Raw genomic sequence first — 14,165 nt, forward strand, 5'->3', positions numbered from 1 at the left:
CAGAGAGCGTTACGTCCGCGAGCAATGACGATAATTGTTTGCCAGATTACACGATCTATTAATAGGTGGAATATTTCTGAACGTTACCACGAATAGCTTTCCTGTCAAAGAGAGAGAGAAGCTGTCGATTTTCTATAATCTCACGTGTTCCTAATTTCATTTCCAAACGTCTCAAATAGGAATGACGAATTTTAGCTATAAACGTATTTTTTCCTCGGGGTATTTTTAAATTTCCTTTCCTACTACTTCGGACGTTTTCAGATTAAAAACACTTGGAGCTAAAAAAATTTCTAAAAATTCTGATTTTATATTTGCCGTTATTATTCGCGGGAATATCGCTAATAACAAATGTAAGCGCGTAGTTATGATCTTGCAATGTACAACAAACATCGACGTTTAAAAAAGAGAATCGCTTTATGAACGATATCCAATAAAAAAAAAAAAAAGAACCTATAATACAGTACTGTTCACTTTACTCGTTCGCATAAAAAGCGGATCAAACGTTGTAATCACTCAACAACTCGGGTTCTCTGCATCCCAGCGAATCCATTATTCAACGAGAAAAAAGAAAAGAACGTTTAAGTAGCCTCGCCGCGTGAATCCCGTGGCGAAAAGAACGATCTCGAACGTGTTAGTAATTTCCTGCGCAATTGCGACACCGTCCTTTATCTACTGTTTACATAAATCCGTCGTCAGATACCTAAGAAACGATGATTAAAGAGACATAGCTTGTGGATACTTCGCGAGGAAAATTAGATCGGCGAGCGTTTAACCGGAACACGAGGCACACTCTAATGGCGAATCGTTTAAAATGGGCGGCGGTGGCAATTTATTTGCATCGCACGTGGCCCTCCGTGGGCGGCGGTCAGAAAGCGTGTGTACACGAGATCCCGGAACATCGTCGGCATCGACATACCCTCTTTCTCTCTATCATCTCCTTTCCTCTCTTTCTCTAACGATAGACACACCCGAGTTACGCTTTGGGGTGAAACTATACATATAGTTAACTCGATCAAAACGGCGACGGGCGACATGGTCGCCATGATTGGTACGAAGTCACCCAGAAGAAAGAGGCAGAGAGCCTGGCTTCCGCCCTCGGTAGATCGACGCCTCTCGAGTCCCTTATCCCGTCATGTCGTTCCCGCGGATCACATCCAGCTCGGGCCGTGTTACCAAGGAACGAAACTCGACGAACAATTTCGGCGGAGGACAGAAGAATGGATGTTCTTCGACCGCATTGACCGTAGGCCAACGACACCGAAATAATACGACGCGCAAACATTGTCGTGCCTTTGAATATTTAACAGAGTCAACATGCGAGTTGCCGTAGCAGAACGCCGGGTGTTTACGTTGACGAACGAACGCTTACATTATCCGCGCCTCTTGATATCCTCTCCTCTCTTACCGCTACTCGAAAGCGAAATACCGAAGGGAATTAATTATGCAAGCGTCGTACGCGATCGAGCCCGGTTCGTTCATACGTATACACGTTCGCTACTCGCCGCTTCTACCTGTGACGGAGGAATGGAACACCCTCGGGTAAGACCGATCTTCGCGAGGTTGTACCTCGCACAGAATCTCGCGTATCATGCACGCGATCGCGTCAACAACAACAATCGGGGATACGCGGAGAAACGATCATCCTCGCGATATCGATCGCAGTTGCGGCGAACAGCGCACGACGCGCTTTTATGTTCCTAATTGGAGATACATACTCGCAACGCAGAGGTTTCCACGCGCGGCTCGCCGAAGTATCGTGTTACGAAAGGTATATGCCAAGTGCACTTGTAAGGTATCCCCTCTGTCAGTCCGGCACATAGCGAAACAGACATGGAGCAGAAACACCTGCTCGAGAAACATCGAGACTTCGTCGGTCTGATTCTATGAAATGCACGCGTGTTTAAGTGGAACGATTTAGAGTCAAGGTGGACAAAATAAATAGTAAGAAACGGGGAGGAGGGGATGCGGTCCAGTAGACACCCTCGTATGTAGTCAGACTCGGACTCGTGGAAGCTACGAGAACCTTCGATTTTATTGATAGGACACACACAGCTCGTAATGTGTCGCGTTAATCGAACAATGTTGACGACCTTAACGAGAGCTCGTGGACCCTGCTAGACGCGCGCTTCTTTGTGTCGTGGATCCATCCGTTGCGTACTGTCGGCTATGGGAAGAGGGAGAAAGAGAGAAACCGAGAGAACAAGAAAGTCACGGAAAGTGCGACAGAGAGACAGAAAGAGAAAGAGGGAAGAAGCTTCGAGGGTTTTAGTGGGGGGACAGGGGGGCAGCAGGGCTGGAGGAGGCGGTAGGGGCAAAGACTATATTGATCACTGACCTTTCCTGCGGCCGAATGGTCCGAAGAACGTGCCGTTCTTGCCGATGACGTTATCGTCGATGTACTTGAGCAGTTTCGTGGTATCCTCCCCTTTTCTAGAGGCGATCGACTTGACAGGACGCGGCGGCGCAAGCCTCTGGTTACCGCTGGTCAGCGTGCTCGGGCTGACGGTGTTGGTTGTGGTTGTGGTGGACGTGGTGGCCGTGGTCGACGTTGACGTCGACGCTACGGCGTTCGGTTGGCCCGCTAAGCCGACGCAGCTTGTGCTTCCAGCCGTAGGGCACGTCGTTTCCTCCGCGAGGGAATTGATCCTCCGCTGCGACCCGCTCCAGTTCTTACCGCACGAAATCTTCACCGAGCAACTCATTCTCTCATAGTAATCGGGTACCTCTCAGTGTGCATAGTAAGGGTAACGACGATTCGACACACGCGATAACGCACCCGATCGTTGCATGTACTCTCCGCGATGTGCTCACGGAGCCGAACGTACCGACAAACACTACGGAATAAACGTGTGTATTATACGTGTATATATACGTTTGTATGTCTCCTTAGTCAAAGTTTGTCACTCGCCGAACAGCAGTAGCATCGTCCGGAACGAGAATGAACAAATTTGCCTGTCTGGTTGCCCTTTCTCTTTGTCCCTTGCACTCTCGGATACACGTGTTTATCACTGGAACGTTAATTGAAACGGTGCGAGGGACGCGAGGGTTGGGTTATCGTTCGTAGTCTGATTTAGAAAAAAAAAAAAAAAAGAACAGACGAAGAGGGACGCGCGCGTATCGCGTGTTAATCGTCCGTTCAAACGATAACTACAGGCGGAACGAACGAACTTCGCGAATATCTCTTTCGTTCTTTCTTCCTCCTTTACTTTTCCTTTTTTCCCTGTTCCTGGCTTCTTTTACACCTTTCGTTATTTGACAATGTTTCGATCGATTTTGACCGATCCGTTCCAGGCGAACGGGACGAGGAAAAGTTTAACGTTCACTCAGCCTGGCGATATTTGCTCGACTTTTGACGTCACGCGATCCGGTTTCTTTCGTGTTTTTATACCTTCGAATACGTTAGCGCGACCACCGTCGGATTAACTCGAGCTTCGACTACTTCCGTGATAGCTTGCCAAGCAATGTGCGCACCGTGAACACATACAACCTCACTCGATGCTGAGGCGAGACTGAATGTCTAGCGGACGAGCTGCCCGGTTCGCCAATGGCGTCACATGGTCACGCAGGCGCCGTCGAGTCTCGCTTCGCTTCGGGGCATCTTCTCTTTGGATCGGACGTGCGGGGTACCGCGAAAACATGGAACTCATTTTTCCGCGAATCTCCACGCGGAATCTACTTAAATGCTGCGCTCGATATTGCAATTATTATTGTTATTTCTTTTATTTCTTTAGCAACGCTAAAAACATACAATGTGAATTAAAACGCGCCGCTAATCCGTGTAATTTCTTTTTTTAAGAGCAGTGGATTTACATTTCTTGAATGGGTTTGTTCTTTCGTATTTCTTATAACGTTAAAGTCTTGTACTATACGGACAGATATACGTGTGTGTATTTTTTGTTTTTCTTTTAATTCGCGCGTGAGTTCTTAGTTCAGTCAGGCATTTCGAGATATCATTCAATTTTATTTATCTTTCATTAATATCGACAGCCATACTGTAGGTAAACATAACTGAAAAACAAAAATAATTAGTATCATTCTTTCGATCTTAAATAAATTCTTCCTTGGAAGAGTGAATTTTTAATGAAGCGATTCTTTTAATCGGGAACTCCGTATACATCCAAAGAACGTATTTTTGCAGAAACGACTGCTCTTTAAGTTTCTCAACTTGTCATTGCGAAAATATGACACAAATAGATGTCTCGTGCTTCAAAGGAGAGTTTTATTTCTGGCAAACCGCACTCTCTGAACTCGAATCGTTATACAGGAAACGTGCAACTCTTGTACGTTAATCTATATTCGTTATTAAGAGTACTTAAGGAAAAGGAAAGTAAGAAAACTACTTTTTCTTCGGTTTATCATAATTACGCAAACAGCTCCTAGTTGTATCGTTAGGATCCTTTGCGCGTTAAAATCCGATCTCCCTCGTTTTAAACATACTAAATTGAATTTCACCATTGGGTTTGTATCTTTTACGTTGGTCGTTTCCTTCCATGTTATAGATAGACAGTTATTCGTGTAACCTCTTTTCCATGATCTACACTGGCAATCTCCAACCATATGGCCCGACACGTTAAATATAGGTCAACCGAAGGCACGTGCGTTTTCCCATTAAGCGAACAATTAGAATCATTAGCCAGGAATACAATACCGCGATCGTGTTAACACATTCTAATAAGAGCGCAAAATTCGTGACAGCATCGATATTTGTTTGCATTGTTCGAAAACTGTTGCTGCGTCGTTGAACGTTGTTCGATGCCGCATAGAAGAATATCAATGGTCGAGGTAGTCGAACGAAACTCTCAACGCGAGTATCATCGAAACGTTTCCCATAATCATCGTGGTAGCGATGTAATTAACAGGAAACAGGCCTATCGTACGGTAATAAACGAATCGCTTTTTCCTCCGGTTACGTCCCTGTAATTAAGGATCAGTGAAATCTCGTCTGTTAGCGCGTTTCTTTTTTCACTTTCCGGCAGTATTAACGGCATAGCGAAATCTTTGGATAAAATAAGAGACACAAATTGCACCGTTCGTTCGAATCGATAAAAGAGGAAACGAGGCGAGTATTTCCTTAAAATCTATGCCAACAGCGTATAATATTCTTTTCATCGTGTCCAGCTGGAAGCCGTAAAGAGGCTTTGCCTTTCACGACGATTTATTCGAGCTTCTCGCGATTTGCGCGAAACGATTTGAGCCTAGAATATTTAATAAACAATGTCGCGTTCCCGTGGCTTCCACGTGGCTTCCTTCGACACCGCTCTAAAATCTATGCTTACATTTGATTCGTAATCCGTTCTCATTACCGAGTTCTCATTGTTGAAGAAAACGATGCGACAACGACGTAAGTCACTCCGTGAGTCATGATGTCACGCGAAACACAACGTCCACACAAAGAAATCAAAGAAGGCGACTAAATTCGTTCTTTATTCCTGTCGTAAGCTCTGCAATTGTAAGCGGTCGCCAACACGCTATAAACTATATACATATGTATATCCGATCGATACAGACGTTCACAGAAGCGTGATAATACAGAAACGTAAAGTCACGAATCATCCGTAATGACTTTCGCCGAGTCAACAAATACATTATACGACACATGTTTACTCCTTCAACATCTGCTCTTCACGTGACTTTTTCGTGCAAATATTCTTATTAGCGCTCTATATATGTACGTCAAATAGATGCTACTATCGCCTGAATTCGAACATGATTAATGGCGTTAATATCACGCTTTATATAATATAATCACGTGTTTACGATTAATTAAAAGCAATCCAACATTATCAGCCGATTTGAGTAGATAAAGGTAAAATTGGCCAAATTTTTTCTTAATCGATAAATAAGAATTTCTCATCCTCTGCTTCGATGCGAAGAATCGCGTTAGATTTTGACAAGGTAACGGCATGTTTATCGCTCAAACGCTCCATGGTAACGAATTCCACGTGATTCTTGCGGCTTTCGTGGCTAACTGACACTCGGGCTCTGGTTACGCTCGTCCTCACGTAGATCGAATTTGGCACGATGCTGAAGTTTCAAACCGCGACCAAAGAAGACCTGAAACTGGCCGCATCCATACAGCGCAGACGGCAGATAGATGCGGAAAGAAAGGAACGAATATTCAATCCACGATTCAGGAAAATCGGAGTAAGTCTCAAGGAGCAAAGTGTTTCCATCGAGCACGATAACCTGTTACAGATCGATCGTGCATGAAGGACAAAAACGATAAGTGTATACGCACGCGAAACGACGATATATCATGCTGCGCTTTCGAGAACGTCCGGCATAATAATTTTTATCCGTAACACCCGCAGATAGACAAGGAATTCTTGGACAAACAGGTCGCGGAAAAGAAGCAGCAACGTGAGCTGGAACAGGCCCGAGAATCTCAACTCGACGAGAATTTGATTCGCAGTAGTAAGGTCGCTTTACTGCTGGAAAAAGAACAACAAGAGGTAAACTGTCAATTATGGACTGTAAAAAGCGAACGGTCGGATGATTAATTGTCTTTTGCAGTGTCATCGTTAAAAATTCCGACTTTGTTCGCGTACTCGTTGCTCTTTGCGCGTTTTTCCTTTTTTTTTTTTTTTTTTTTTTTTTACCTTTTGAATACTTTGTTAGCGGAATCCACGTTACACCTTGTCATTGTTGATTTTCCAGGAAAGGCGAAATATAAATAAGGAGATCGAACACTTTAGACAGCAGTATCAGCGTGCTGAACAGCGTCGTGATTTCGATCTTTACGATCCTACTGCTCTTAAAAAAGCCGATGTCGACCTTTCTTTTGAAGCTGGTTTTGGGCAGAAGTAAATGTTGTCGTAGTAAATTTCATTCGCGTGAGAATCTCCTCGAGCTTGAGAAGGAACGATATTAAATATTTGGTGGTCGAATGCTGCAGATTCGCGGGCGAGGACGATAATGCAAAAGAACGGTCGAAAGCGCAGAAAGAAGAGATGAGGTGGTGGATCGAAAAGCAAAAGAACGAACGTATGCAGGCGGAGAGGGAACGCGAGGAAGCCGAGAAAGCGTACGAAGCAGCTGTCATCTCCAGGGACAAGCGTGCCATGGCGTTAGATCAGATGGAACGGGACTGTCGTCGAAGATTGAACGAAGCCACCGCGCAATTTAATCGAGCTCTGGTAAGGCTTTCTCCTATTTAGTCCTTCGACGAAACAATCGGGAACAAAGCGTCAGGAACTGCAAGAAAAAGATAAGAATCTTATTATCTGACGATTGTATTTTACAAGCCGGGGGAACAGAGAGAATCGAATTTCCTTCTCATACAGACGGAGATCCGTTTCCCTGTCGTTCCTCATCTAGGTATTTGCGTACTAGTCGTTGTTCGTGGACGACGAGAAAGTGTGAATTCAGATAATTAAGTGCTTGATGGCACTTCATCTCATTAATTGATTTAAAGTCTTCCCTCTCTTATTGTCTCTCTCTCTCTCTCGTTGTTCTCTCGTCGCGAACGAGCCAATGACGACGAACCGTGAAATGTCAGAGTTCAACGGTGGCAAAATCTCGTTGTACTTGATACGGCTGTTCTATTCTGTTCGCTGATGAATTCCCTCGGTGTCACTGCACCGACGAGACGGAGTTATTGTCGCTTCGTCGTTTAACACGTCCCGAGCATGGGCTACACAGTTAACATAAACCTTCGTCGAAGGTGAGCACCGTTTACAGCAACGACGAGGTTGCTACGGTCGATGAGCAAACTTGGTGACGTCATCGACGTACGAGTCTCGGTAACAACACGACGAACGATCCTTCGGTCGCTTCCCCGACTCTTCCTACACGTTCTGATCCTTGACTTTTTATCTCTTCAAATTGTCACGCTCCGTTGGATCGTACGTTTTAGTCGAATGACCGGCTTCGTTTTTCGTCCCCTTGCGACAGGCTGAGGAGCAGAAGTACCGCCGCCACTGCGAAGCCCTTCAAGAGGAGGAGGACAAGAAGGCGGATATCTACAATCACGTGACTGGGGACTTCCTTACGGAAGCCAAAGAGCAGGCGGAGAGCACTCATGGACCGCACAAACCGTTGGCCTCACGTTACAAGGGCATGACTGCGGACGAGCTTAGGGTTTTCAGAGAGGCGCAAACACAGCAGCTGAAAGAAATCGAGGTAAAAGCCGATGGAATGAACGGTTGTTTTGCGCGGTTTTAACGATGCGCCGCGGATGGTTGAAACAGTGCCAACCGTTGTCACGGCCATGCGAGGGCACGGCCAGGGGAACAAAAAATTTGGCTCGCTCAGGGTAAACCTCTTTTTCCAGAAAATGAAATTAGAGGAGAAGCGAAGGGACGAGGAATGGGATCGGTTAATGAACACCCAGGCAGAGATAGCGGATTCGTATCAACGTGAAATTGACCGGAGAAGAACGTAAGATGTTTAGGTTAAACATTTGTTGAATTATAACAAAAAAAGAGAATTGAATAAATCGATACGTTGCAGAGAGATTAAGAAGAAGATAGCAGAGGAGAATTTGGAACTCGCGCAACAACACAAATCTCATCAGGATTATCTGAATCGTGTGCTCTACAAAAACAAACCGACTGCAGCCTTTTATGAACAATTTAACAGAGACGCTCGCTAAAACGAAAGCTTATACAATGATACGAATAAATGACTTTTTTTTATATAAATACGTATATTTTATGCTTATTATTCATAACTTTTATATTCTTACCTTTTCACGCGCATTTTCTACGTGTAATCGAATACGATTATTCGAAATGTTTGCTTGTTGGTAAATGATAAATTTGCCGCTTCATGAATCATCTTCAGTCGGTATTATATCATCTGCTTGCACGTCATATTTTATATTTTATAACAGAGAAAGTTTTACGAACAATCACATGAATTTAGAATTTTAATGTATCGTTTTATTGCAATGCTTTAAATATACTGCAGGATATTAACATTTTGTGTACTATTATCGACCATCCTGTTGAATGCATGCATTTATGCGCTATCGGTAAAATGAAACATTGTTGATGTTTACGCGTCCGGCTTCAATGATGTTGCTTGAAATATCTCCCGAAACATTGCAAATGTAAATTAAACGTGCAATATATCTTTCATCATGTTCCTTGACGCAACATAATATTGCGAAACATAAATCATTCTAGCGATAAAATGCTCGATACAGAACACGATGATGCTCGGAGACAAAGGTTAGCTTTAAGGTTACATATCTTCCTGTATTCTTTGTTTTATTTATGATAAATATATTTGGTAAGTTTTTTTTATCAATAGCAGCGAGCGAGATACGTTGCTCGAAGAACAATATGAAATTGTGGAGGGCCTCAAACGAGATTTGCACTTATGCAAGGTATACTGTTTGTACGAATTAAAACATTGTATATATGCACTTGAAAATATTTGTTATATATCCACTTTTTAGACAGAACAATATAATATGCGAGTTGAATTAGAAATTCTGCGAAATGAGAATCAAAAGGTTACCGATATAAAAGAATCCCTGAATCGTATTCATTTAGAAGAATGTGATAACGAAGATGCACATAAAAAGGAAATAAAAAATTTACAAGAACGTATTAAACTGTTAGAAACAGAAAAAGATTCAGCTTTGCAGCTATGGCATATTTCCCTAGATACTGTAAGTGCCTTAGAAGATCAATTAAAAGGATTTCAGGTATATGGGAAAGGGACAAAATTTTATCAAGAACAAACAAATGCTATTAAGGAAAGTTACTCGGAAGCTATTAGAATGTTAGAGGAAAAGCTTGCATTGGCCAAAGATAATTTTATCAAACATCAAACACTGTACGAAAGTAGTAAAGAAAAAATTAACAGTTTGACTAATGAAAAGGATAAACTTTTGGAAAAATATAAAAATCTTGAAATGGACGCCCATGATAAAGGTCAGTAACATCTATTTATAATTTGCAATAACAAATAGAGACATTATTTTTATTTTTTAAAAAGACAGGAATAACCAGCTGACGATAGAAACGTTAAAACAGGAATTAGCTTATGCCAAAACAGAAACCAATAAAATGGTACAAGCAAAATTAGAATTAGAAAAACAGTTGAATGAAGTTAAAACATATGCTGCAAACGTAATGGAAAGGGACAAGGAAACAAAAACTAAAATGGGAGAAGTTATTGAATTGATAGAATCTGCAGTTAGAGAAAAGGATTTGGTGCTTCGTCGTGAAACTCTTGTATTGGAAGAAAAAGCCAGATTAGAACAGAGACTAAATGTAATAGCTAATGAATATGATGTAAAGATACAAGAATTGAATAAAAAAACAAGAGATGAGATTGAGTTAAATACGAAAAGGTATCTAACAGAGATCAATGAACTTAAGGCAGAACTAAAGGCAAAAATAACAGTAGCAGAAAAAGCTCAGAGAGAATTGAAATTTACTGAAGAAGAATCAAACAAAATACGTAGAGATTTAAGTGTAAAAGTATTAGAATATGAACAGAAAGCCAAACGTATGGAACTTCAGTTACAAGTATACGATGAAGCAATAGCTAAAAATAAATATGATATGGAAATTAAGCAATTAAGAGAAAAAATTATTATTCTTGAGAGTAAGCTGGGTACTTCAAATGATAAATTACAAAAGTTAGAGGAACAGCAAACTAGTAACATACAAGATCAGATGAATAAAGCTAATCATGAAAATAAAGATATAATGAAACAATATTCGGATTTAGAGAATCAATTAGCTAAAACATTAGGTGATAAAGAAAATCTTGTATTGCAATTAGAGTCATTGAAACATGATTTTGAGTATGAAATACAGAAAAGAGATAATGAAAGGCATTCTCTTGGAAATAAAATTCAAGAACTTGAAGTTAATCTTCATAAAGCAACTTGTATAAAGGAAAATAAATTTAGAGATGACATTACTGATGGAATAAATCCATATGTCAAAAATAAGCCTAGTTTTGATATTACGTAAGTAAATACAAGTATTTATTAAGTCAAGCGATATTATAAAAAATATTTCTATTACAGAGTTGAAAACAAATGTCATTGTTGTCAGTCTGCATTATCAGATTATATGAATAAATTGCAAGAGAAATTTGATAGGAAAACGAAGGAGTTAATCAATCATGTTCAAGTTCACCAAAAATTAAGTAAAAAGTACATAAACTTTTTCCAGATGTAAATGAGAAATTATCGGTATCTTTATGTTATTTTACATTTTAGATGGAGGGATGAAGCAAAATCTTTGACAGTTAAATTTCAAGGGAAATCTAAAGAACTCAGGGGAAAGATAAATTTCTTACAGAAGGAAAATAATGAATTAAATAGAGAATTATTAACTTGCAAACAACAATTGGCACAACATGCAATTGAGGATATACAGAAGTCTGTATTTACTGTATTCATGTAATATAAGATATTTTAGACTAACTATGGATATTTTGTTTTAGATTTAATGAACCGAATGAAATTAGGTGATAATGTTTTTCTGCATCTACAAAAACTTTATAATGGATGTTTCATCATGTACATATTACAGGAATATGTAAATTTATTCACATTAAAAATACATTTTATGCTACAGATATCCTTTTTTTTAAACACTGTCTATCTATATATAGTAAAGTCAATATTGTGCTTACTCTTTGGATACAATGCAGGCTGTAAATAAACTAGGAAACCAATATAATGTTTCATTTTCACCTTGTTCATCTAACCATGCCAGTCCTTCTTTTACCATGTGGTCCAAGGCTTTTTGTGTCCTATCTGGTTCCCATTTTAACTCCTTGCACAGCATATTTCTTGAAATATATGCATTTCCTGATAAACTAGCTTGCTGTAACACAGCAGTATGGTCCATGCTCAATTCACCAGGAATAGATTGTACTAAATGCTTGCCACGTCCAATTGGAACAATAGAAAATCCATTTCCAAAAATTCTTAATTTTTTTGCTGCAGCTAATAAGTCCTCATTTGTGATCTCTTGGTGTTCTTTCCTACGGCCTCTGGCTTGTATCAATCTTGTCCTAAGTTCGTCCAATGATATCAATCCACCATTTTTATAATTTGTAGCCATACAAACTTCAACAATTTGAACAGCAAGTTCATAATAAAAATCTCCTATGCCAAGAACTGACCAAAATCCTTTACCCGAGGCCAAAGGATCTACACCTATTGATGCACACATTTCAGTAAATTGCCGCCGAAAGCGTGCATTCTTCTTAATTTCATTTTTATACTTTGAGGCGAATTCTTCTAAATTCACGCGAAATGTTTCCATATGCTTTGTCATTTGCTCAAACTGATTTTCTTGAATCTCAGTTCCCTTATCTCTATATTTTTCTCGCTCCAGCTTTTGTTTTTGAATAGCACCAACGCCCGCCTTTCGTCTCATCGTGCAATATATTTTATACTGTGTTACGGATTACAAAAGTACGGATTAGAAATTACACCAAAACAAAATTAAATGGTCTTATCTAGTTATTAAATGGTCGAAGTAACTGTCATGTTCTTTCATGTATTAGGTCCTCTTTAAAAACATAACCTAATGTCGATACAATGACATGGACTATACGTCGTTTCTACAATAGATACTTTGATTCTTAAGCATTGTTTTCAATACGAAATGAAGGTATTGATGTTTATACAATATGACAATTTATGACGCGCACAAAATGTTTAATAATTGAAAAAACTTGTAACTTGTAAATACATTCGTATAGATTCTTGCCTTCGTATTGCCTATACATTGTACTTCGAATCTCTCACACAAGGTGTCAGATATCAGTTGGCTTCAGACATCAAAATTTAGATATGGCGTCGGCAATGGAAATTGATGATGAAGAAAGTGATTTACCAACTTCGAGTAGTAGTAAAGGAGAGAAAAAACGTTTTGAAGTGAAAAAGGTGAGACGAAGAAATTAGGAAAATATTTTATAAATCTCCTATAAATTTAAAAAGTTCTAAGAAATTAATCCACGAATTCTAACCTCATTTTTGCATTGTCATATTTATTATATTCGCATGGTTTATCTGTAATATTTAATTGAAAATACGAAATTTTATATTACAGTGGAATGCTGTGGCCCTTTGGGCATGGGGTACGTATTTGAAAATTACATTATATACATAACTTATTGTAAAAAGTAACATGGTTAATTTAATACCTATGTTGCAAGATTTTCCCAATAATTATAAAATTTATTATTTTACAGATATCGTAGTAGATAACTGCGCGATCTGCCGTAATCATATAATGGATTTATGTATTGAATGTCAAGCAAATCAAGCGTCAGCCACTAGCGAAGAATGTACCGTAGCTTGGGGTGTATGCAATGTATGCATTCTATTGTTATAGCATTTTGTTACAATACACATTTAGTATCAACAGCAGAAGTAAAATATTTTAACTTTTTTATTTTAATTTTTTACACTTTTTTTTCGCATAGCATGCATTCCATTTCCATTGCATCTCACGTTGGTTGAAGACTCGACAAGTTTGTCCACTTGATAATCGAGAGTGGGAGTTCCAAAAGTGAGTACAATTTACAACAAACAACAATACACAACAGGCTTCTTAAAGCTTTTGAAAATTGTGTGTTTGTAGAAGAAGCACAAAAATTTTTCATATATTTTGTATAACTTTTCCGTTTTATATATATGCTAACTCTCAAATACAACTTTCATATTTATTTTAGATACGGTCATTAGCTGAGTGTGTTCAACTACCACGAACATCTGAACCCTCGAGAATGCCAAAGCCGATGCAGGTTTAATTACATATGTGAATAAAAGACATTTAAATAATTTATCGTAACAGCATCATAAAAAAAAAAAAAAAAATCGGCGGCATATCTATAAGCGTCATAGCAGTGCTTTTGGCAAGGAAAATAAATTACAAATTTGCTTGAAACACAACGTGATTGAAACATTATTGCACCAGCAGTATCAACTTTATAATGATATATCTATTGAGTTAAAACTGCGAATACTAAAACTATAAGCTATTGAAAGTTTCTTATATTATCGGTTATGCATTATATGACAATGTACTTCTTAGTCCTAGGAACATAAATAAAGGAAAATAAATTAAATAATTATTTAGCCCATATATTATTTCACATCGTTTCATTAAAAAGCACGTAACTATCGATACCTCTAAACACAACTATAATTCTACATTTTTTTTCACAGCATCATT

The 14,165-nt window shown here is 39.4% G+C and overlaps 5 protein-coding genes across 7 annotated transcripts in view; 3 read left to right on the top strand and 2 right to left on the bottom strand.

Moving 5' to 3' along the window:
- The window catches only part of LOC139988835 (uncharacterized), a 54,579-nt gene extending 51,057 nt beyond the window's left edge, over nucleotides 1-3,522 (bottom strand). The window contains exon 1 of the mRNA XM_072006598.1: nucleotides 2,336-3,522. Coding sequence (XP_071862699.1) covers nucleotides 2,336-2,702 — 367 coding nt within the window. The 5' untranslated portion in view covers nucleotides 2,703-3,522. The remainder of the gene's footprint in view (nucleotides 1-2,335) is intronic.
- Nucleotides 3,523-3,791: 269 nt separating this feature from the next.
- Nucleotides 3,792-8,634, top strand: LOC139988842 (RIB43A-like with coiled-coils protein 2). The gene is made up of 7 exons (XM_072006614.1): nucleotides 3,792-6,144; nucleotides 6,312-6,452; nucleotides 6,658-6,803; nucleotides 6,896-7,136; nucleotides 7,894-8,121; nucleotides 8,273-8,379; nucleotides 8,452-8,634. The coding sequence occupies exons 1-7, from the start codon at nucleotides 6,022-6,024 to the stop codon at nucleotides 8,591-8,593; spliced, it is 1,128 nt and encodes a 375-aa protein (XP_071862715.1). The 5' UTR covers nucleotides 3,792-6,021; the 3' UTR covers nucleotides 8,594-8,634.
- Nucleotides 8,635-9,062: 428 nt separating this feature from the next.
- Nucleotides 9,063-12,358, top strand: LOC139988839 (uncharacterized). Of its 3 annotated transcripts, none has more exons than XM_072006607.1 (7): nucleotides 9,063-9,185; nucleotides 9,256-9,331; nucleotides 9,404-9,884; nucleotides 9,949-10,933; nucleotides 10,994-11,122; nucleotides 11,189-11,350; nucleotides 11,416-12,358. In XM_072006607.1, the coding sequence occupies exons 1-7, from the start codon at nucleotides 9,136-9,138 to the stop codon at nucleotides 11,441-11,443; spliced, it is 1,911 nt and encodes a 636-aa protein (XP_071862708.1). In that variant the 5' UTR covers nucleotides 9,063-9,135; the 3' UTR covers nucleotides 11,444-12,358. The 3 variants fall into 3 exon arrangements, with proteins under 3 accessions (XP_071862708.1, XP_071862710.1, XP_071862711.1); XM_072006609.1 differs by having other exon boundaries at nucleotides 9,063-9,173; XM_072006610.1 differs by having other exon boundaries at nucleotides 9,063-9,173; nucleotides 9,259-9,331.
- Lsn (vacuolar-sorting protein SNF8) lies at nucleotides 11,483-12,685 on the bottom strand. The gene has a single exon (XM_072006623.1). The coding sequence runs from the start codon at nucleotides 12,357-12,359 to the stop codon at nucleotides 11,604-11,606; it is 756 nt and encodes a 251-aa protein (XP_071862724.1). The 5' UTR covers nucleotides 12,360-12,685; the 3' UTR covers nucleotides 11,483-11,603.
- A 30-nt stretch (nucleotides 12,686-12,715) lies between these two features.
- On the top strand, nucleotides 12,716-14,061 carry Roc1a (Regulator of cullins 1a). The gene is made up of 5 exons (XM_072006639.1): nucleotides 12,716-12,871; nucleotides 13,038-13,065; nucleotides 13,180-13,301; nucleotides 13,414-13,499; nucleotides 13,663-14,061. The coding sequence occupies exons 1-5, from the start codon at nucleotides 12,779-12,781 to the stop codon at nucleotides 13,673-13,675; spliced, it is 342 nt and encodes a 113-aa protein (XP_071862740.1). The 5' UTR covers nucleotides 12,716-12,778; the 3' UTR covers nucleotides 13,676-14,061.
- Nucleotides 14,062-14,165: the final 104 nt, after the last annotated feature.

The sequence above is a fragment of the Bombus fervidus genome, chromosome 7 (assembly GCF_041682495.2).
Source record: "Bombus fervidus isolate BK054 chromosome 7, iyBomFerv1, whole genome shotgun sequence".
In the NCBI taxonomy this organism is placed as follows: domain Eukaryota; kingdom Metazoa; phylum Arthropoda; class Insecta; order Hymenoptera; family Apidae; genus Bombus; species Bombus fervidus.